This window comes from Cibotium barometz, chromosome 13 (genome assembly GCF_041138505.1).
Source record: "Cibotium barometz isolate CiBa-2024 chromosome 13, ASM4113850v1, whole genome shotgun sequence".
Lineage (NCBI taxonomy): Eukaryota > Viridiplantae > Streptophyta > Polypodiopsida > Cyatheales > Cibotiaceae > Cibotium > Cibotium barometz.
The window spans coordinates 15,790,812-15,815,833 of record NC_141058.1 but is presented as its reverse complement, the minus strand read 5'-3'; the positions used below and the strand labels follow the sequence as shown (position 1 = coordinate 15,815,833).

The 25,022-nt window shown below is 39.9% G+C and overlaps 1 protein-coding gene across 1 annotated transcript in view; it reads left to right on the top strand.

Annotated features, from left to right (window-relative positions):
• Positions 1-7,901: 7,901 nt before the first annotated feature.
• LOC147632413 (uncharacterized) overlaps positions 7,902-25,022 on the top strand; it is a 171,633-nt gene continuing 154,512 nt past the window's right edge. Inside the window, exons 1-2 of the mRNA XM_086806969.1 lie at positions 7,902-8,016; positions 9,382-9,659. Coding sequence (XP_086663095.1) covers positions 7,902-8,016; positions 9,382-9,659 — 393 coding nt within the window. The remainder of the gene's footprint in view (positions 8,017-9,381; positions 9,660-25,022) is intronic.

Here is a 25,022-nt window from a genome sequence, read left to right as displayed (position 1 = left end):
GTCGAGGTACCCAAATTTGATTGGCACCTTCATAGTAGCCTTGAGCTACAAGTAGTTGCTTCTCCACCCACATTTTGATACCATTAAGATATTGTGATTGTGAGAGTCTTGGTGGAGTTTTCTTTAGGGTTGATGTGGAAGGTTTAGGGCCTTCCTTGACTTTGGCTGGTGCTGAGGCTGTGGGTTTGAGACTCATTAGCGTTGTTGATGATGATGAGGTTAGAGTCTCTTGTGGAGTGGTTGTCTCGATGACGAGGCCTTTGAGCATGTGGTTGTCTCCATGCAAATAGTTTGCATGGATTCATCTAGTGAATACAACGATTCACTTATCCAAGGTCCACCAAAGACATCATAATCAAGGGAATCTAGGGTAACATAAAATGTAAATTCCATATCACCATCGATTGTTCGAGTAGTGTATCTAAAGGAACCTAGAACTTCAATGTTTTGTCCATTCGCTCCTTTTGCAAGACTGTTGCTTGTAGGGATGAGTTTAGGTTGTCCCAATGACACCCAAGTGTCTATTGTCACGATGTTATGACTAGCTCGAGGGCTAATCAATGCGTGTTTGTGCTGAACATCATTGCCTGAGGGAAATCCAACCATACCATGATAGAATCTTCCAAAGGAACCATGGGTGTTTCAATTATTGTTTCAGCTTTCAAATCCTATGTCTGTTTCATATTCCCATTCACTTTCATCCTCTGTTTGGGTCTCAGCTTTTTCAAGAGTATCCAAAATGCGTACACACTGGCATGCTTGGCCCTCTGACAATTCTTAATGAGGGCTATTTGGAAACTTGCGAATCCTCATAGTCCTGTTTTATGGAGTTCGTTATGTCCTTGTATAACTCAAGTTGAGCCATTAAAGGTGCAAGTGCTAATGTGATGCTTGCTTTATCTTCATGAGAGAAGAGCATTCCTCTGAATGAGGTTTTGAGAGATTGTTCTAATCCTGTAAGGGAATTATCGAATTCCTCACGTGCTTTCTCAAGCCTATAGTTCATACAATCTGTCTCAAATGACTCTTTTGTAGAGAGTATGTCTTCCTCTTGAAAGGGAAAGCGGTACTCTTCTAGGCTTTTAATCTTGGTTGCTCTTTTAGGATTGACATTATGAGGCTCAATCACAACCGGTAACCCTGTAAGACATTCAACCAAGCTAAGCATGCTCTCCTAAGCTTGCTTTTTGCGTTTTGCATACATCATGTGATCATCATTATTCATTTGGGGTGGTTGGGTGGGTTCTAGTTTTTTGATTGGTCTATGTGGTGCACTGAGAAAAGAGTAAGAACTTGTTTCATCCTCACTTAGTGATGTACTAGAACTTGTTTCATTTTCTGACTTTCTTTGGTTTGTTAGTTTTTCATTATGTTTACCCATGCGACGAGATCGAATTTTCTTTTGGGTTTTTGTATTCCGTGTCGCACATATGGGTGTTGAGGTTTCTGTGGTGGTCTTTGATGTGGATGCTTCTACATCATGTATAGCTTTTGGCTCTTTTGTGTTTATTTCCCCTTTTGGGTTTATGTCCTCTACATACTCATTTTTCCTGTCTTTTAATTCGACTCATTTTTTGTCTCTTCTCTTTCTTTGGTTTATAAGGTTTTGTTTTCTCTTTTAGGTTCTGTTTTTTTAAAGGATGTTCTTCTACCCATGTTGAGGTGTTGTCTTTTACATTTCTTTTGACTATTTCTCGTGCCTTGGCTTGTAAGTGTGTAAGCACATTTAAGGGTACTGTGGCCAGTTGCCCGTTTTGTACACTCAAGATGTTGTGAGACAAGTTGCATTGAAGCAACTCGTCTTGGGCAATCTTGGAGTGATCAATGCCACATCGTTCACACATTGGTCGCAAAAAGTGTCAGTGAATTGTAGGCATGGAAGTATTCCAAAATGTGCAGTCTGCCACCTTGTGAGGTCCACGATAATAGAAACACTGAAGTGTCCGATTAACTGCTTCCTGAGCAGTTTCTAGTCTGGTTTTGAAGGTTTTCATTCTGTCTTATAGATGTCTTCTGTAATGTTTTAAGCAAGGCTGCATAAAATTCGGGGAATGTTAATTTCGAGATCGATCTTTCTTTTGCCATTGCTTCACTTGGTTTAGATGAGGAACACCTCGTAGCATGCTCATCTTCTAACTTGTTGTCATCTAAACATATTGCTTCTTTGCAACATTGGATACAATGATTAAGTTGTGTAAGCTGTTATTCTTCAAGCCCATCATGAAACATCTCCTCAATTGAACATCATTTAATTTTTCCCATGACTCACAACATGAGTCTAAGAGTTTTATCCGAAGGATACAATCTCTAATGGATTCATTGGGTTGATGCTCAATTGAAAAGAGTTCTGTTACTGCACTCCATCGATCACCTTGTCTGGAAAAGCCATGTATAAAGGCTGATTTGAAGGTTTTGAAGTTGGTCTTGATTGTTGGCATTAATGCGATGAACCATCGACTAGCTTTCCCCTCTAGACATAAGTTCAACGCATGTACCTTAGTGGGGCACTTGGGATTTCCAAAGGCTTCACATCTCTGCTCAAACATTTGAATGAATTGAATAGGGTATGTTGTTCCATCATATTTGCCTATAATTTTGGAAATTTGTACAGTCGTATTTTTGTATGTCACTAAAGCCATATGTGAGTGCTCTTGTTGGAAGAGACTCACTGAGTCCCTGGGCCACCCCCTTCCTAAACTAGTCAATCAGTATGTCTAAGGTGTGGGCATTTAGGAAAGGGTTGGTACTTATAGGATTTGCAGGAATGTTAGGCAAGGGGCCAAAGCCCGCCGGTGGGATCGAAGTTATAGGGGGTGTAAAACCCGACCACACGCTTGTTGTTATAGGCATGGCCAATGGCATTGGGAGGTGGTGTCCGTTTGCCCTAATTAGCTTAGGCGCTATACGCACATGAACGACCTCTTAGAGATATTTTTCTGAAAAAAGCGTATGCTAGGAACTTCCCAGATGGAAGAGGAGGTCCTAAAACCTATTTTCCATCACTGTCTCAAGACGAAAATTTTTCTTGAGAATTTCCCTGTTTCGCAACACGTTTTTGAGGGTGTTCCAAAAGGAATTTTGAAAAACTTTGTATGAGGGAGTTGTAGTATTTTTAGAGTACTACAACTTTGTTTCCTTGAGTTGTCCGTGATTTTGTCGTCTAGACCCTCAAAAAGTAGTCCGAATATGGCTCGTTGTCGTTTTCGTGCTGTTTTTTTTTACGATTTTTCGCGATTTTTGGGCATTTTTTTTGCCTTGATTTTCGAATCGAATTTTGAGGCTGCTAGTCGGAGGCCAAAATGGTTGATTTTGACTTCGGACGACCAGTCCAAAGTCGAAGAGCTCGATGTCAGCTTTTCGATGAGCCCTAGAGCGCCTTCATTGGATTTACGGTTTAGTAGATACGGGTCTCCAAATAGGGGTGTTTTCCAGAGTCTTTTTTCACGGCCTGCACTTTCACGGCGGACCATTTCACAGCGTGAAACCATTTTCTACAATTTCACGTTGGACTTTTTCACGGCGTGAAACCATTTTCTGTATTTTCACCGTCGAACCGTTTCACGGCATGAAACCATTTTATGTAATTTCACGTCGGACTTTTACACGGCGTGAAACCATTTTTTGCAGTTTCACGGTGGACCATTTCACGACGTGAAACCATTGTCTACAGTTTCATGGGGCGGACCGTTTCACGGCGTGAAACCATTTTCTGTAGTTTCACAGTGTGAAACCATTTTCTATAGTTTCACGGTGTGAAACCATTTTCTGCAATTTCATGTCGGACCTGGGCAGACCGTTTCACGACATGAAACCATTTTCTACAGTGTCACGTCGGACCTTCTCATGGCGGGACTTCTGTTTCACGAATAGACTTTTTTCCGTTCACAGCCGGATTTTCGTTCACAGCCGAACTTTTTTCGTTCACGGTCGGATTTTACTTTTTATTTTTTTTGAAGTATAGTGGGAAATACAAATTTCCCTTTTTGGGGGGGGGGGGATATTTTTTGAATTTAAAATGAAAGGGATATGGGCATTTTTCCAAAAATGTAAGTGGGAATAAAAAAAGTCAACCTTTTAATGACACCCCTTAAACCCTTCATAAATGATCCCCAAAATGGACAAATTGACAACTCATGAGCATCTACTCATTGAATGCTCATTAGCCTTAATGAGTTATGTAAAATAGTGGTTAAGGATTAATCCAAGATTAATCCTTTTACTATTCTTTCCCTCTTTTACACTAATCAAGGACTCTAATTAATCACTAATTCCTAATTAATTCACACAATTGAACACATCATTGGATAGAGCAAGGAGAACCTAATCTTTGTGCATCAACAATTGTATAAATTAATCTAAATTAGGAGATTGATTAGACTCTTAATTATTATCTCCTCTTTTCAGGCAAATTTAAGCAAAGAGGGTCAAATTTCTCTAATTAATCAAAAACTTGATGTGATTAGGTGTTTTGATGCATCTAGATGCTCTCAAAATACTCAAAATCCCCAATTTTGACTACTCATATGATCAATTTAGACCCCAATTAATATATTTTCTAAATTTTTGGCCTCTTGAACAAGATTAATCACCCTAAATGACAAAAACCAGTCCATTAAGAGAAATTAGTCAAATTCAAGGGTTTTTTGATGGTTTTAAGAAATTTTTTGAAAGATTAAGCTACTCCTAATACTTGCTAACACTCTAATCCAAACAATTTCAACAAAAACACACAATTAGACTCAAATTAATAATCTTACATCTATGCTTCAACTAAAGAGAACTAACATTCACTAAGAATTGCATTCTCTTACATTGTTTAATGCAATGGATGCAAACTAAGCCTAATACAAACTATGTGCAAACCCTAAGAACATGAAAAACCACAAAAACAATAACAAAAAAATAAATTAATCTAAAAATTAGGCAAAAAAACATTCTTTTCAAAAACAAAAAAGAGAGCTATTCTACACCAAATCTTACACAAATCCACATCTGTTTCATGGAAAACCATTAATCAAGATAATGAGCAATGGGTTATGCGTAGATTAGAGGCAAAACGATAGAAAAAGCTGGAGATTTGATCAAGTCTATAGTGAGATCCAAGCTCTTTATCAAATCTGCAGGTGACTTTGGTAAAACAGAGATTAAGCATTCAATGTTTGGTCAAATCTTGTGTTTCTTGGCTTAATCCTCTACTAGACTGATTGCTATTGATGGCATTAAAAGGATTTGAGCTCATTTGAACTCTAAGACCTCAGATCTAGGCTCCCCGCATACTCTGTTTTTTGCACATAAAATAGAGGATTAATTTGCTAATCAGTAATTAATCAGTACTAATCACTATTTTTTGGTATAATTGAGGGTTCAAATTAACCATTAGGTATCTGATACAGATCCCTATAACTTGATATTGCAATTCGGAGATGGTTTGATACTCCAACCATTCCGTACAAATTGGTTACCCTTGATTTAATGTAATTTTTGGTGATTTTATGCTGAAATCATCTCCTAAATACCAGATTGAGTTGTAAAAGGGTAGACACCGCCCTTGAATCTTGAAATTGGATGAAGAGGTAAGACCCCCTTCACATTATCATGAATACGGCACAAGAAATAGCCAAATTTAATGGGGAGCATTTTTACACATGGCAGACAAAAACCATGTATCTACTCATGAGGAAAAAATCTGTGGGGGCTAGTTGAGGGGAGAGATAAATGCCCAGAGGTGAGAGGGGAAAATGAGTGGAAGAGCAGGAATGAAAAAGCATTGGGACTTATCGCACTCAGTTTAAATGATGAAATCATTCATCACATCATAGGGATACAATGGACAAAAGATGCATGGGATGAACTCAATAAATTATTTGGCACACAAGCTAAAAATTCAAAGATAAAATTTTTAATGCAATTCTACAAATTGGATATGAAGGAAAGTGAACCTTTAATCACACACTTGAATAGATATAAAAGCATTAAGCAACAACTGGTAGCTATTGGCAAAAAGGTAGAAGATGATGAGGCACTAGCAATGCTTTTGAAGAGTGTGGACAAAGGTGAATATGAAAACATTGTAGCAACACTAAAGAATGTGTCTGAATTGAAGCTACATGAGATAGAAGGAGCTCTACTAGAGCAAGGGAGCAGAGGCAAAGAGAAGAAATGGCTCGACTCGACAGCAGAAGAAGAAAAAGCATTTTTCACCTGAGGAGGATTCTCTCGAGGACGAGGGCAAGGAAGAGGCAGAGTAGGAGGAAGGACCTTCACTTGCCACGATTGTGGAAAGCCAGGACACATGGCAAGAGACTGCTACAGAAAACCCAGTGGAGAAGAACGACATCGACAAACTTCATGGAGGCTCTTAAGGAAGTGGAGTCAGATCATCATCTTTTTTGAGAGAGAGAGAGAAAGAGAGAGAAACCCCACAATCCAATGTAACTTGCCCCAATAGAGTAAAACCACCTCTGAGCCACCGATGATGTAGGCCATGTGGTAGATGTATGTGTGAGCACTTTAGTCAAGGTCACAGGCACTTGTAGTAGCCTTGGACACATAGAGAGAGAGAGTGTCAAGGACTATGAGTTTAGGGACTTGAGGCACTGGTCGCGGACTATCAAGTAAGAGAGAAACTTGGTATAGGGTCTAGGTGTGCTAGGAGTATTCACTTGAGGGGAGGTGTTGAAATATACAAGTGAATAGGGTGTGTGCGGGAACAAGCCCTTGGCTAGAGGCTGTAAAAGAGAATCTGTAAATATGAGAGAACCTGTGAAAAGGTGAGAAGAATCTACTGGGAGAGAATAAAGGATAGCATGAGGAGATTTAGGAGGTGTGGAGATATTCTGGGAGAGGTGGAGAGAATCAAGCAAAAGAGGTGGAGTGAATCAAGGAGAAATCAGTGGAATTGGATTGGATGTAAGCCCTATAAATTGAGGCATTGGCCTAATGAGAATTTGCTGGTTTTTGATTATCCATGCCTACATTAAGCTATCAGTTAATTGCTCACTAATCACATCTTAATTATCATCTAATCTCTTGTTAATGATGTTGATTCTAGCATTTTATCCACCATAGCTCATTACATTGCTGTAATTTTAACAGAAAGAAGGACACATGCACTCTTTTGGCTTGGCTTAGCCAATTCCATGACTATTTTTCGGGAGAGAATTTTTCCAAGAAAGATAAGGTCATGTGTGCTGCGAATCGCTTGATTCAGAATGTTGCTTTATGGTGGAATACTACTAATAATGTTCGACATAAACCTCGTACTTAGGAGGATTTTTAGCACGAAATTAAGAGACATTTTCTACCTTCTTAGTACAAGGCTAAAGCCCGACAGCATTGGGATACTCTTAGGCAATTGAAAGGAGAGGATGTCCAAACCTATATTGAAAATTTTTGGAATGCTCTCATTCAAATGCAATCTATAGAAAAATTGCATGAAAAGCATCTTAGAAGGAAGTGCATCTTAGGATTGGATCCAAAGATTAGAGCGGAGGTTAATATGTTTCCTCCTCACACTCTTTCCTTTGCTAAATCTCTTGCTCTAAATTGTGAAAAGAAAAATGGTGTACCTAGGTTCCAACAGGAAAATTGTACTTCTAAATTCTCCAAAGATTTGACATCTTCTAGTGGTTTTGACAGACGTTCTTCATTCAAGCGACCTTTTAACAAGGGTCAAGATTAAAGAAGCCAGCAATTCAACAACAAAGCAAAGATTGGCAACAATAGCAATGGAGCAAGTGGAGAACCAAAGAAGATAGATGTTCCAGATTCATTGACTCGAGATGAAAAAGCTTGATGTTTGATGTTACACTTGCCATTAGAGGGGACACTATGTTAATAAGTGTCCAAATGACACCAAGAAGAAGAAGAAGAAGAAGAAGAAGCCAATGGCACGGCTTAACATGGTGGATGGAGATGAAGACACTGGGGCAATGGAAACAATGATGATGCTTAACGACGATGACTACGAGCCAGAGTCTGATGGTAATGAGTTCAATGGTAAATCTGATCAAGAAGGTACTTGTAACCTTGATCCTCATTCTTTTTCACCACATACTTTACTAAAAATGAAGGAAAAAATTCAAGATAAGGAAATCACAATCTTGCACGATGATGGTAGCACACACGATTTTATTTCTGAACGTCTTGCACATGCTCTTCATCTTGACACGATTCCTTCTTGTTTTAAAGTAAAGGTTGCTTTTCAAAATCAAAAGTATAATTGCACTAAGAAAGTAAAGAATCTTGCTTTTTCTATTACACAATTTTTGGATCAATGTACTATCTTAGTAGCACCTTTGCATGGTATTGACGTGATTTTGGGAATGCCTTTTTGACATGAGTACACACACCACAAATTGATTATGCAAAGCACACAATGTCTTTTATGCATCATGGAAAGAATATTTGTTTGCAAGGAATTTCTGAGGGGTAAGGATCAACCACTTTTGAGCCATACTTAAGCAACTTGAAAGGGCTTTGAGGAAGAGGGAGAAAACCTTTTCAATTTTGGTTAACTAGCTTAGTGCTCAAGAACCACCTCCTAGGGATACATCCCATGCTCTTTCATTTCCAAATTCTTTGACTATTTTCTCAATGAGTTACCTCCTGGACTCCCTAGATCATGTCATGAAGATCATCACATAGACATTATTCTAGGTAGTGCACCGCCTTGTAGAGCATCTTATAGAGTTAACCCTCTTGAGCAAAGAGAAATTCAGACTCAAATCGAGGAATTGCTTTCTCGGGGACTTATTAGACCAAGTAGTTCACCATATAGAGCACTAGTTCTTCTTGTAAAAAAGAAAAATGGTACTTATCGTATGTGTGTGGACTACAAAGCTCTCAAACAAGAACACTATCAAGAATAGATTTCCAATTCCTAGAGTTGATGATCTACTTGATAAATTAAGGGGAGCCAATAGCGTCTTTAGCAAAATTGACCTAAAATCTCGATATCATCAAGTAAGAATGGCCGAGCTAGATATCTAGAACTATAAAACTGCTTTTAGAACTCAAACTAGTCACTTTGAGTTTTTAGTGATGCCATTTGGTGTTACTAATGCTCCTGTGACTTTTAGTCATATGATGAATAGAATCTTTCTTAAACATCAAAACTTTGTGGTTTTCTTTTTCGATGATATCTTAGTTTTTAGTAAATCTGAAGAAGAGAACAAAAAACACTTAGAAATTGTATTTAGTTTGCTCAAGGAAATGAACTTTACATTAATCGTGAAAAGAGTAGTTTCTTCCAGAGTGAGATTGAGTATTTGGGACGACACATAGTTTCTACTAAAGGCATCCATGTAGATCCCAAGAAAATAGACACTATTGCAACATGGCCATGTCCCAAGAACCTTCATGAATTATGATCTTTTCTAGGGTTGTGTAGCTATTATCGCAAATTTGTTCGTAATTTTGCATATAAGGCGCACTATCTCAATGAACTTCTCAAGAAAACCAAACCTTATGAATGGACTGAATTTCTTGCATTAAAATGTGCACTTACTCATGCACCTGTGTTACAATTACCTGATTTTTCACATCCTTTCTTTGTGCTTGTAACCGATGCTGGTGGTAAGAGCATTGGTGCTGTATTAATGCAAGATGGTCATCCTATTGCTTTCGATGCGAGAGTAGGAAATTTCGTCCTACTGAAAGTAAGTATAGCACCTATGACAAGGAGTTGTTTGGTGAAGTCCATGCATTGAAAATTTGGAAACATTATTTTATGGGCTCAAAATTTCTTATAAAGACTGATCAGCAGAGTATCAAACATTTGCTTTCTCAATCGCTTATTTTGGATAGACATATAAAATGGGCAGCTTTTATTCAAAGTTTTCAGCCTATTATTCAATACCAACCTGGTAAAGAAAATGTAGTTGCTGACGCTTTGAGTAGAAGACCTTCCATTCAAAATATTTTTGTGATTGAGAATACATCTTTTGACTCTATGCGTGAGACTTATGACCAAGACCCTGACTTTAGTGATATTTGGTCTAGATTGAGAGATAATCATTGGACTTTTTTTGCTGAGTATTCCTCCGATGATGGATATCTTTTCTCCAAGAAAAGATTATGCATTACTCAAACTTTTAGACATTCTAGTTTAGAGGAATTACATCAGGCACCTTATGCGGGGCATCGAGGTGTTTCATCTACATTCCAGCCTATTTCTAATGACTTTTATTGGCCTAAAATGAAAAATGATGTAGCTAAATTTATGTTTGAATGTGATGTTTGTCAAAAAGTGAAAAGTTTTAAGGGTAAGAAACTTGGTTTACTCATGCCACTTCCTATTCCTAACACTCCTTGTTGGGAATAGATTTCTATGGATTTTATCTCACTGGTTTTCCATTGACTACAAACCATAATGATATGATTTGGACCATTGTTGATAGGTTTAGCAAACAAGCATATTTTATTCCTTGTAAAAAGACTCTTTCTGCACATCAAGCTGCACATTTGTTTGTTAAACACATTTTCACACATCATGGTTTACCACAAGTGATTGTTTCTGATACAGATTCTAAGTTTTGCAGTGATTTTTGGACTATACTGTTTGATAATTTGGCACTAAATTGGATTTCTCCCCTGCATTTCATCCTAAAACTAATGTTCAAATAGAAGTGACAAATAGCACAATATTGGATTTACTTCGTGCATATGTTTCATCACAACCTAAACAATGGGATAAGTATATCCATATTTTGCAATTTGCATATAACATCACACCACATTCATCCACTGGAAAGCCACCTTTTGCAATGGTGTATGGAAAAGCTTTACCTATTCCTATCACTCATTTGTCACACACTATTGAAGCTGCAGATCAATTCACCATTGATTTCACTTCCATTCATGATCATGTTTGTAAAGCTATTTCTAATGCACAAGAGAAATACACTAAACAAGCTAATAAGAAAAGGAAGCACATGGTTTTTCAAGAAGGTCAATATGTTTTGCTTCGTATTGAAAAGAGACGTCTTAAAAGTGTTGAGACTAACCTTGTTGTTAAGTTAGCTCCTCGTTTTTATGATCCTTTTAAAATTACTCACATAAGATTAATGACCTAGCATATAGGCTTTCACTTTCTTCTCATTGGAGAATTCATAATTCTTTTCATATTAGTCTTTTGAGGCTTTATAGGGGACCAATTCTTACACATCCTTCATATGAAGAAGCACCTAGTCTTGTTGACCAAGTAGAAGAACTTCAACCTAAGGCTATTATTGACAATGAGACCACTACTACTCGTACAAGTACTGTATATAATAGATATCTTTTGACCTTCAAAAATCATCCTCGTGAGTGAAAATGCAAAATGGATGCCTGAGTGGTTTTTCCACGCCTATCCCGACATCATCCAATCTTACTTTCACAAGGGCCGGTTGATATGATGCAACTGAGGACAGGTGCTATCTCGGGCAGGAGGGATGTTACGGTTTGTCCGTCCATCCTTCTGTGGTTAATTAGGGACGCCTAATTACCACTATGTTCAAAGTGTGGCACTTGGGTGATTCCAAATATTCCATGTGTAGGACATATGAAATTAGGGATAGCTGGAACTAAGTGTGGATTTATTACTTATGTGCTCTCTCATGGACTTGTAGCATGTGTTGCTAACTCGTAGGGTGTTTGAATGGACAACCTTGTAGGTTGGTGAGATTGACGTGATGGCAGCGATATGGTGCGAGTTATTACCGGGATGGTTCTCATTTTGATATTTTTACCGTAGTATTTAACAAGATTTTGTATTTGGCCGCCCCATTTTGATGTATTTGGGCATGGACCTATTGAGCCACCCACTTTTGTTATATTAGGCATGGATTTATTTATTTGCACGTGAATTAGCCCTTGGGGTTCATTTTGTAATTATCCTTTAGTGTTTAGATAAGAACACTTTACCTAAGCTTGTGTTAAAATCAACCCCCATTTTTGTAAAGGGTAAGCCCATGCATAAGTGTGCATCTATTTTTGGGTTATGTGCTATTTTTGATTAATAAAGCATAAATACTCAAGAAGTGGAAGGAAGCTGACACTTCTTGAGGGGGGATAGATTGCACCCAATGATTCTCTCTTGTGTTTTCATGCTATGTTATTTTTTTATGATATTTATTAATTTTTTGGTTATGGTAATTTGATTGAAGTGATGAACCAGTTGATATTTGGTTGGACGGTGTCTCTCCCCATGATCCTAGTGGTTTTAATAACTTACAAAAGTACACATTTGGTTCTCTTAGGAACTCATAATATGTGCTCACTATTCTCACATTTCCACACTAATCTCAAATTTAATTATTGTTTGCTTTATTGTCCACTTAGACTTGTGTTAAGAGAGTAGCTTCAAAAAGGTATGTGAAAATAATTCTTGCTCATCTAATTGAGAAAAATGGTAGTTTTGTTATCCCATATTTCCACATTAATCTCAAATTTAAGCTTACTTTATTATCTACATAGACTTGTGTTAAGGGAGTAGCTTCAAAAAGGCTTCAAAAAGATGGGTGAAAAGAATTACATAAAAAATCATAAGATTGAGAAGAGATTGACTCATTCATGTCACATTATATAACATCATAATTTAATGAGAAAGGTAAAACTTTTTATTTTCTTAGAGTAGCTAAAACTATCAAAATGTATTATTAAAAAAACTGTTGTAACTCAATGTAACCTTCATAAGTTAAATAACATTTAGATACCAAGTAATTCTTCAAAATTATTTCAGCTTTGGTTGTTCTTTATGTATATCCAATGTAGGCAGCTTACACACATAATTCATTGAGATCAAACTTGTCATTTGTATAATAACTAATACAATTTCAATATGCAAAGGTGGCATGTAATCTCCTCAAAAAGTGACACTACAAGATGCAGACTTTTTATTTTCTTAGAGCAGCTAAAACTATCAAAATGTATTATTAAAAAAACTATTGTAACTCAATGTAACCTTCATAAGTTAAATAACATTTAGATACCAAGTAATTCTTCAAAATTATTTCAGCTTTGTTGTTCTTTATGTATATCCAATGTAAGCAGCTTACACACATAATTCATTGAGATCAAACTTGTCATTTGTATAATAACTAATACAATTTCAATATGCAAAGGTGGCATGTAATCTCCTCAAAAAGTGACACTACAAGATGCAAACTTTGGCTATTCATAAGATAGGGGACAAAGGGATGATTCTGTCAGAATATGCAGCAGAGATGATGGCAAAATCTGAGAACACAAGAGCAAGTGCAGTGTAGAAAAAAATACAGCAATGGAGAGAGAGAGAGAGAGAGAGAGAGAGAGAGAGAGAGAGAGAGAGAGAGAGAGAGAGAGAGAGAGAGAGAGAGAGAGAGAGAGAGAGAGAGAGAGGCGTGTAACTCTGCTCTATATACACAAGAAAATCCCGAAGTTAAGATACAAAGGAGTGGGGGCCAGGGGGCCATTTTATATGGCCCCATGAGTGCAGTCGGCCTTGAAGAAGAGGCAATCGATAGCATGTGTAGACACTCGACTGCATCAACTCTAGTCGGTCAGCAAAAGTGAAGTCAGCCAGCAGTAGAGATACCTATGGAGTAGTTAGCCAGTGTCAATGTGCACCGTGCTGTAGTCGGCCAGCATCTGAATCATCCTGCCACACCAGCACAAGGCAGCCTCCCACACCATGGAAAAATAGGAAAAAATATGGCGAGTGGGGAAAAATGAGAAAACACCTAATACGGGCGGCAACAGAGGCCCTAGTGTATATGTATAGATAGGAGATGACTTTTAACACCACCTCTCAGCTCCTGGTTGTGGAACCAACCCCAGGGATCTAGAGTGCCATTGGAGCATAGTTTGAGGTAGAGACTTCGTGAAAGAGGTTTGTTGCATTGTCCTCCATCGAACAATAAAGTAGCAAGATGTCACCAACCAAGATCTTCTCACGTACAAAGTGATATTGTATCTCTATGTGCTTGGTCTGGGCATGGAAGACCGGGTTCAAAGCATAGTTTACGTAAAGAAGCTCCATTGAATGACTTTTGTATCGGACTCTGTGCGATCTTTAAGGTCCGTCCTCTGTGGTCCATTCAGAGGGAAGCTCCATGACACCTGACTCCCGTAGGGTGTCTACTAACCACCTGGGTACTCGAACAGAATGCAGAGCCTCGTTCTACTCTATGGGGGCTCAACTCCAGCTGTGAGCTCAACTTCCTATACTGATTGTGGTTGTCCAGCTAGAACCATGGACTAGGAATCATCATTAGAATCTTCTGGGTCTCCAAGAAGTGGTGGCTCATTAACAGTGGATACTGGAACATGCTCATCGAAGACCACATCCTTGCTGACAACAATCTCATTCCTCTCTGGATCAAACAATCTGTATCCCTTGGAAAGAGAGTTATATCCCACAAATATAAGCTTATGGGACTTGGAGTCAAGCTTCCCCCTCTGCTTCTTCGGAATATGTACATACGCATCGCTCCCAAATGCACGGACGTGGGAGACATCAGGTTTCTTGCCAAAGTAGGCCTCAAAGGGAGTCATATGAGGTATTGAAGTCGTCGGAGACCGGTTGAGGGTATGGACAGTCGTAGCCACAAAGTGGACGAGGAAGATCACGATGCTCCAGCATCGTCCTCACCATCTCCACCACAATCTTGTTCTTACGTTCTACCACTCCATTCTCTGAAGGCGATCTCATATTGGCTAGTTCCCTCTTGATGCCATGATCTGCACATCTAACGAAAGCATTCGAAGAGAATTGTCAGCCCTGAGAGTCTTTACCTGCAATCTAGACTCTTTCTCCACCATCACATGCCAATTCTTGAACCGAGCAAAGGCTTGGTCCTTCTGAGAAAGAAAATAGACCCATGTGAATCTGGAACAATCATCAACAAGGAGCATGAAATATAGAGATCCTCCCAATGATGGTGTTTGCATAGGTCCACACAAGTCAGTGTGAACCAACTCCAATGGTTTCGAAGCCCGCCTAGAAGCCTACTTCGGAAAGGATTCCCCGTGCTGCTTACCACGTATGCAAGAACTGCAACGTCCTTGCTTGTTGCTGCTGCCAGCATCTGGCAAGCCAACCACCATTTGGTCCCGAAAAGCTCGTCGACGCATCCACATTTAAGTGGCCAAACTGAAAGTGCCACAAATCACCAACCTGAGAACCTTTCAATTTGAGGAGCAACTGAATGCTCCTCAAATTCCACCCGGAAGCCAGTCTTGCATACTTCATGCACTGACAAAAGATGAAAACCAAGAGCGGGGACGTAAAGAACACGGAAGGAATGCTTACCCCCCTTGCCGCCGTTGGGAATGATCTCCATTCGCCGGCCCTCACTGTGTATCGGAATGGTGGAGTTGTTGTCAATGAAGATGCAACCTGAAGATGCAACCTGATTGCCATTTCAGATCCAAAAAGAAGTCATGCGAGGGAGTCATGTGCCTGGAAGCACCACTCTCAAGAATCTGCTCCCGGGTATCCTTTGCACGGTGAAGCCAACTTCCTCCTCGCTCAAAGACGATGAAGCATCTGAGTCCATCATCTCTAAGTGCACAAATGCTGGAGTCTTTGTAGAAGAATCAGCACTCTTCCTAGTCCGCTTAGGACACTTCTGCCACCAATAGTGGCCTTTCTTGCCACACAATCGTTTTGCAGGTTCTCTCGGCCTTCAGTTTCTCTTGGTTTGCATCAGGCTTCTTCTCAGAAGACTTCTCCGATGAAGCCTTCCCTTTGCCCTTCTTGTTATTTCGGCCTTTCGACCGTTGGCCAAATAAGGCCTCTGAACCTCCGCCCTGTGGAGGGTTCGTGAATCTTTCCTCCTGGTCCAAGACGATAGGCACAAGCTCCTCCCAAGTGATGGTGCTAAGCCTACCACTAGTACTCAAAGAAGAGTAGAAAGCTGAGTACTGAGAAGGCAAGTGTGACAGCAAAGTGATGGCCATATCCTCTGATGATATCTCCTAGCGTGAAGAACTTCCTGCTGAAGAGCCTGCAGCTTGTTAATGTGCTCCCGCATCGTCGATGACTTTGCAGAGTTCATAACCCACATCTGTACTTCCAAGGAAATCCTCTTCATGGGTGATACCCTCTTATAAAGAGAAGCCAAATGCTGCCACATATACCTCTGGCCAGTGCCATATGCTTTACATGATTGATTACCTGGGGTGTGCAGTTCAGGAAGATGAATGAACGGACCCTGGCATTGACAGGATCCTACAACTGTGCCTATGCCTCGTGGTCCTTTCGAATCGACGATAACTTCCCTTCCTCTATCCCTGGCCGTGGAACCCCAACAACGATGAAATCAGGTCGTATGACTCCAGAACAGATTCCATCATAACCTTCCATATGCCATAGTTGTTCCCGTCCAATTGACGGTCTATTGGGAATGTGGGGAGTGTTGGGATCTTCACATGCTTATCAGCCATCTCAAGTAAATTTGCCATTGTGAGGAAGTAACTTAAAAGGGTGGGTCGGTGGGAAAAAAGAAGAACTTACACCTGCAAGTGGCTGTCCAGCAAATCAGCCTGCCTTCCTCTTGCTTCTCCTCTTCCCGAACAGTCCAAGACAGTCCACCAATCAGCAACACAACAGTCCCCCTCTTGTTCACACAATTCCCAAGATGTATCAAGAGCCTAGAGGTCTGATACCATGTCAGAATATGCAACGGAGATGATGATAAAATCTGAGAACACAAGAGCCAGTGCAGTGTAGAAAAAAATACAGCAATAGAGAGAGAGAGAGAGAGAGAGAGAGAGAGAGAGAGAGAAAGAGAGAGAGAGAGAGAGAGAGAGAGAGAGAGAGAGAGAGAGAGAGAGAGAGAAAGGCGTGTAACTCTACTCTATATACACAAGAAAATCCCAAAGTCAAGATACAAAGGAGCAGGGGCCATGGGGCCATTTTATATGGCCCCATGAGTGCAGTCGGCCTGTAGAAGAGGTAGTCGACAGCATGTGTAGACACCCGACTGCATCAACTCTAGTCGGCCTAGTAGAAGTGAAGTCGGCGGACATAGCAGTAAAGATACCCATGGAGCAGTCAGCTAGTGTCAATGCACACCATGCTATAGTCGGCCAGCATCTGGATCATCCTGCCACCAACACAAGGCAGCCTCCCACACCATGGAAAAATAGGAAAAAATGGGGAAAAAATATGGAGAGTGGGGAAAAATGTGAAAACACCTAATACGAGGGCAGGCACACCCACAATAGAGGCCCTGGTGTATATGTATAGACAAGAGATTCTAACAGATTCAACATTCACATTTTTTTCTATACTGTGAACAATAGAGGCCCTGGTGTATATGTATAGACAGGAGATGACTTCTAACAGATTCAACATTCACATTTTTTTCTATACTGTGAACATTCACATTTCTTCTATACTGCCATGGTATAAATGGTAACAACACGGGTGGCTGTCTCACTGTATGCATCCAGCATAGCTACCATCGAGGCATATGTGAAACATAGAGGTAATGTGGATATAAAGAGTTGAGTGCTTGATTTTTGTTTGATTATGGCATTCACTAAGTGAGAATATAAATGAAAATGTAGATACAAGAGTACATGATTATGACCCTGATCCTTACTAGTATGTGCGTAAGGTAGATCTAGTTAGGATTGACATGCTCTTGTTTATCTCTCACAAAAGACACAAACCAGGGTACTAAGGCAGTCAGGGGGTGTATCTATTGTTATTCTCCAATGGGGGGTTTTGGGATCTCACCTTCTTCCAAGACCTATGGTGGGAGAGAGGGGTGGTCAGCTTGCGAGGTTGAGGCCTTGGTGAGTCCATCGAGAGTGTCCCTGAGAGAGGTTGGTGGGGGGCGGCTTGGGAGATGATAGAAGTGCTGGAGAGGAAGGAGGGGGGAGTTGGTGTAGAGGGTTGGTCCATGGGGAAGGGTCTCAAGGAATTGTCTTTCTCATAGCCTTTGGTGGAAGTTCCTGAAGTAGGTGAAGCTGAAGAGGAGCCTCTTAATGTTGAAGCGCCATGTGAAGCTTCACTAGGACCACCTGCTATTCCTATTGGGGAGCGTTCTTTGGACATGACTTTTGCTGCGAGACACATCATCATTGTCTTTGTCCTTAATAGTGGTGTCCTCTAATTTGATCATGTTGTGGCATAATGGACTCTCTTGGAGGATGTTTCCTATTAGTAGGTAAGCTGCTAGGCGGCATCTTAGACGTCCTCTAGCGCCCCCTACTCCTCACTTCCACTTAGAACTGAAAGGCCATGTTGCTACTACATCTACATTGCTCGTTTTGCTCATGATGTTACTCACAGTGCGTTGCTTTTGTGCGCTGTTTGCCGGCTTCTTCTACTTTCCTCCCCCCCAAGTACTTCCCTTTGCTGCAAACAACAAGACCTCCCATGTTTGTTGCATCTGTGACTACTTACATTGCTAGTTTTGGTTGTTGCAGTAGGCGTTGAAACTTTTCTTGCTACTCTTGCCTGTGACTACTCACATTGCTATTTTTGGTTGTTGCAGTAGGCGTTGTTACTTTGCTTGGCTACTCTTGCCCACCTTGTTACTTTGCTTGCTACTCTTGCCCACCTTGTCTTTGTGCTTTATGCCTTTTCTTGACTGGTAGATTGAGCCTTTACTGGCATACTAGGGTTCTTTGCCCTTTGAAGTTGTGTGCTTGTCTTTGTGGCTACTTCAAGACTCTAGTAGGTGTGCCATTGTTGGCATTCTCTTGCTCTCAGCAATACAACTTTCAGATGCTTGTGCTCTCACAGGAAAGAGGCTAAAATGGAAGAATTGATGATGAGGATAAGTGATTTGGAATGCAAGAATGTGGAGAAGTTTGAGAGCCTAAGTTAATTACTAATCAATCCCTAATGATAATGAACAAAGTACGTTTAATGATCATGCATCACTTGCTAATACTAAAGAACTAAGCTAGGAGACTTAGACCTAAGCTCTAATACCGTGTTAAAACTACGGATCAAGCTCTCCTAATGACTCAAGACATTGACCTAATCGTTAACTAATCCTACTCTAATGGCAACACTAATCTAAGGTGGATAGAAATAAAGAAAACTCATAATGAGTGTGTGCTATTTAAGATGCACTCAAGAACAATTAGACATCAAGAGAATTAGCTTGGATACATAGAGAGACTTGAGATATGTGCAAGTGATATAATTCATTTCTTGAAATGGCCCCCCTTTTATATGAGGAGGTACACTCTTGGCCTTGTACATCAATGTGGGATAAATCCCCTTACTCATGTGGCTTCATGAGTGTGTGCTATTTAAGATGCACTCAAGAACAATTAGACATCAAGAGAATTAGCTTGGATACATAGAGAGACTTGAGATATGTGCAAGTGATATAATTCATTTCTTGAAATGGCCCCCCTTTTATATGAGGAGGTACACTCTTGGCCTTGTACATCAATGTGGGATAAATCCCCTTACTCATGTGGCTTCATGCTAGGCTTCGTACTTTCTTGGCTTACTCAACTCACTCCCTACCTGGCACCACATTTCTCAACACCTTGCAGCAGCAGCATCTCTCCACCATGATGATAGTGGAGGATGCAAAGCCTGGAAGGTGAGGAGGATTGTAGATAAAATTGGCAAGAGTTTGGCTAGCAAGAGAGGGAATAGTAAAAAATTTTATTTGGGAATGTATGTACGTAGTGGGTACATACATTTGTAGACCATTCGTACGTGCATTTAGAACTCCAAATATGCATATTGAGATGTGAAAGTGCATGTTGAGATGTGAACGTACATGCTAAGATAATAATGTACGGGCACAAATGTGAATGTGTGTGCACAGATGGGAACATGCGTATGTAGATGGGAACGTACGTTTGCAAATTGTACAAGTTTTTTTTTTGAATGATGGTGTGTCTTAGTTAGTGGTTATTTTTGTGAATGATGGGGTGTATTAGTTAGTGGTATTCTCATTACTTTGAATCAAGGTGATGGGCCTTACCATTGACCAGGTTTTCACCCACTATGGCCCCCCACCCTGAGATATACCTAGAAGGCTAGTGATTAGGAAACCATGTTACATAACTAGTGTTGGCCTTTTTGCTGACTCTCCTTCGCCAATCTCTGTCGTCCTTGTGCATTCTTTTATTTATGCTTTCTTCTTTGCCCCTTCTCAACTTCTTTCATGAGTTCTTCGCCAGTCTCTGTCGTCCTTGTGCACTCTTTTATTTATGCTTTCTTCTTTGCCCCTTCTCAACTTCTTTCTTTGAAAATTTTCATGAGTTCTTCTAATGGGTATTTGGTATGGGTGAGGTATCTATTTTTGGCCCACTTAGCGAGGCTTAAGAGGGAGGCTAATTGCAGTGGGGAAGTAGGTGGTGCAGGGCCTTCAACTGCATCATAAGTTGTTGAGTTTAAGCTAGAAGGAATATCATGTCCTAGGTATATTTGGAGAGGGTCATGGGGCTCGATGTGAATTGGTGAATTTTTACCTTACCCTTTGCTAAGGTTACACCTAGGGTTTCCATGTTGTTGGTAGCCTTGGGTTGCCATTGCCATCTCTAGGTCCTTTTTATTGTGACTAAAGAGTTTGGGAGAGCCGATGGAGTGACCTTAGGGACCCAAATGCTTATGTTACCTTCATAATACCCTTAGGCCACTAGAAGCATGTCTGTTACCCACCATCTTTGGGTAGCACATTTTTGTGGGGAACATCTTGTTCAATGGGTCTGTGTGGACTACACTACTTTAGGTAGGTAGAGTTGTTTTTGTTTGGCGTAGTAGCCTTATGCCTCCAACAACTCATTATGATGAATTATGTTTCTGGTTTGGGGTTGGGGTTCGGTGTTCTACTATGTGGTCGAGTTGGTGCCTTATGCCTCCAACAACTCCTTATTATGATGAATTATGTTTCTAGTTTGGGGTTGGGGTTCGGTGTTCTACTATGTGGTCGAGTTGGTGGCATGGATTTCATTAGCATATGCTGGGACCTTCTTCTTGGGTACCCAAATTTTCCTCTGCCCTGCATAGTAACCTTATGCTTAGAGCATTGCTTTTGATTACCCACCACTTGCCATTAGCATATGCTGGGACCTTCTTCTTGGGTACCCAAATTTTCCTCTGCCCTGCATAGTAACCTTATGCTTAGAGCATTGCTTTTGATTACCCACCACTTGCCATTATCATGGAAACAATAGTGTTGCTCGGGACTGATGGGTGGTCTTGATTCTTCAAGGTTAGGTATGTTACCAGTATTGGTATTAGTTGGGTTAGTTTTTAGAGAGGCACTTATGTCGGGGGACTACTCAATGGCAAAGGTTGATCTTGCTGAGGCAAGGCTTTTAATGGAGCTTGGTGACTTACCCTGCGGGGTTTGGATGTTCGATGGGTTGGAGCACTTTTATGATTGGAGAGTGGTTTTTTGGTGTTGAAGTTTGATAAGAAATGGGCTCCTCATCTATCATTAGGATAGTTACCTGTCCAGCCGTAGCTAGTTGCAAGGTAGCAGTTTGCGATTTGGCATCGATTGTGCCCCAGCCATCCTCGTCCAAGAAGTAATTGTAGGCATAACGTAGAACTTCTCTTCTAACTTCCAATGTAAAAACATAGCAGTGAACGATCTTATGCATGAGGTTTTGAATGCGTCTACTCCTTCAACTCTCGCATTTGTGGGTCTCAACAATGGTTGTTTATAGTGCACGTAAGACATTAGGTTGTGGCCAGCACCCGTGTTGATGAGTGTGAGCTTGTGTTCTAGGCTACCCCTTTTTATGGGTATGCATAACCAAAGTCTAGAAGGCTTTACCTCCTAGTCCTCTTCTTCTAAGTCAACAATTTGGGCCATGTTAACAAAATGTGGTGTTGCATATTTTTTATTGTAGAGCCTTAGCTTCTCACTAGGCCTCACATTTTAATGGAACTTCTTTTATTTTCTCCTCTTTCTTCTGATGAATAAACTTCAAGGAATTCGTAGTTAAAGGGCCATAGTAGCGTCTGCGTTTGCTATTGTTGAAGAATCCTTGCATTTCCACATTGCCAAGTGTTTCGATGCATGCTGATCCTTGCGGGGTGAGTTTGCATATAAGGAATGGTCCCATCCCTTTATAATTTAGCTTGCACTTTTGGTTTTTTGTGCTATACATGAGAACCATGTCTATGACTTCGATATCTTTATCTTTGAGCTTTTCATCGAACTATTCCTTATCTTTGAGCTATACATGTAAGCCTAAAGAGCAATTGGTAACTTCTATTCCTAGTCATTACATGAGGCTTCACAGTCTTAGTCAAGATAGCATAGATAATCTTATTGGAGCTCTCAACTAGCCCAAGCCAAGAGGGGGAGGATTTGTGATGCACTATTATGAATTCACTCAGTAGAAACTTGATTACATCATTTATGAAGTGAGTCCCTCTTCGCTTACTAGTTTGAGTGGACACCCAAATCTAGTAATTATATTTTCATAAAGAGTTTTGGTTGTTGCTATGGTATCATCATTTATGGTGGCATGGGCCTCAATTCATTTGGTATAGTAGTCCATGGCAGTGATGATAAATTGTTCTTGAGTTCCTCAAGCTACTAGACTAATTGGTCTGACAAAATCAATGCCTCAACCCAATTAGTATAGTAGTCCATGGCAGTGATGACGATAAATCGTGCTTGAGTTCCTCGAGCAACTAGATAATTGGTCTGACAAAACTAATGCCCCATTTCTTAAATGTTTGTAGAGACAGTGTAGGGTGCAAGGGCATTCTGTCATGATTGCAAACCTGAGTGAATCATTGACATTCGTTAACCTTTTACAAATTTTACTGCATCTCCAAACAAAGTGGGCCACTAGAAGCCTGCTAGTAAAAGAATTTGGTGGTGGTGTTTGCTGAGAAATTTCCTCTAGCTATGTCAAAGTGGGCTCACTCCAGGACATCAACATATTCAAATTCTTGAGGATAATGCCTCATGATTCCATCTTGGTCTAACTTGTACAATTGCCATGTAATGAATTAATAAAGGGGCTACCTTTTTTATAAGGTGCCATGCTTTGTCTTTATTGAGGGTTCTCTCTCAGGGAAAACCGTTAGCCAAATAATGAAAAATCTCTTCGGCCCATCCCAAAACAATGTAGAGTTTGAATAGTGGGGAAACAGAAGTTTCTCCTCCATTCCAATCGACAGTTCCCCATTGGGGATGTGTGACATGTGATCGGCATACACAAACAATGAGTCTTTCTGCACGGTCACACCATGAAATCAAACTCTAGTAGGATTAAGAGCCCATCGGGTTATCCTTCCCTTGGCACAAGTCTTATTGACCAAGTAGAGAATCACCTGATGGTCTATGAAAAATACAAATTTGTTCACTAATAAATAACGGTGGTATTTCTTTATAGCATAGACCATTGAGAGTCCTTCCCTTTATGTGGTGATGTAGTTTTATTCGACATCATTTAACTGGCTCCTGGAAAAGCCAACATGGAAATCCATGTTATGCTCTCCTATTTGTGCAAAAATGTAGCCAATTACAAAAGTCGAGGCATATATGTGCACATGGAAAATAATATCCCATTTGGGAGACCTTAGGATTGGTGCACTTGATCAGGCTTTTTAACACTCATCCATATACTTAAAGATGACAAGTAGCCTATACAAGAGTCTTGCTATGTTAGCACGTAGGATTATAAAGCTTCTGTTGGAACAGGAGAGCAAGCTAACTCTAGGTGCAAAAAGGAAAGATGGCAAACATAATGAAATGGAAATGAAGGAAATGAAGGCAATGAATAAGTACTTACATGTAGACCAAGATAGCTTGATTTGATTGATGTGACACACAAGAAAGTACATCACTCTTATAGAGTGAACACACACACACTCAAGTACCATATGCTTATGGGATAACTCCCAAAGTGACACGTGGCACTCTCTCACACAAAGATTCATAAACTAGTTCTTAGTACACACTAGAACACACTCTTTGACTATGATTTCTCCAACATCCCCCCTCAGAGCAAAGAGTGTGAGACCCAATACGCAAGGAGTAAACCGATCCCCCCTCCACCACAATACTACAAAAACAAAGAGCTAGTCCAGCTGACCAACACCTTGTAATATTCCTCCCTCTGGCTTTTGAGGTGTGCAGGTGTAAGAACCTCCCCTTCTGATCTTATAATTATTCCCCTCTCTAAAATAAAAGAAAGATCCTGTTTTGGCCTAGAGAGAGAAAATGTCTAGAGGGAGGTAATTCAAAATTGATATATTTTTTGATATAAAAATCCTCCTAGTGTCTAAAATGGTTTCTCCCAAAACAGAAATTCAAAAATAACTTTCCAATGTGCAATTGGAATTAATTGAAAATAGGTAAAAAGGACCTTAGCCTAAGGGTCCAGATATTCAATTTTTTTTTGAATTATGCTCCAATTAAGGTTCCTATGGACCAATAAGATTAATCCAAATGTAGGGAGGAGATAAATTAAAGAATAAAAGAAAATCTCCCAAAAATGAGTAAATACTCACATAAGATGAAGAGTTGACTCAGGACAAGATGAGGCTAAGGACAAGGTTTATTAGTTAAAAAAGAAGAGATATTTAGAGGAAATGATGCATTTTTTACACCTCAGTGTGGGGATCTCCCCTCATGAAGGAGGCACCTATTTCACATGTGTGGAGGAGTTTTAAACTCATAAATAATGAGATATTTTCATCTCTTCTCTCTCCTATTTCATCTCTCCTCTCTCCTCTTTCAACTAGATCCAAAAAGTAAGCTAAACTGACCCAAAAATGGTCAAAAATTGACTAAACTGATCTGAAAAATTCTAGAATCAATTTGCTTGGTTAGAGGCTCATTTTTTCCTATAATTGTAAAAGGTTAATAGTGTTTATGCACTGTTACTCTACTCCTACCCAGAGCCAATTACATTGAATTTTCTTGATAATTCAATTGTTTTTGGCTTAATCCTCTCCAAAGTAATTAGTGGCCACTCTTAATCCAAACAAGAGTAGAACCCTCAATCCCTCAAGCCAAAGGAAATCTTATAAACTCTATGTAAGCTAAATTCTTCTTACTTTTAAATTTTAAATCTATGGTTTTCTTAATCTTCTT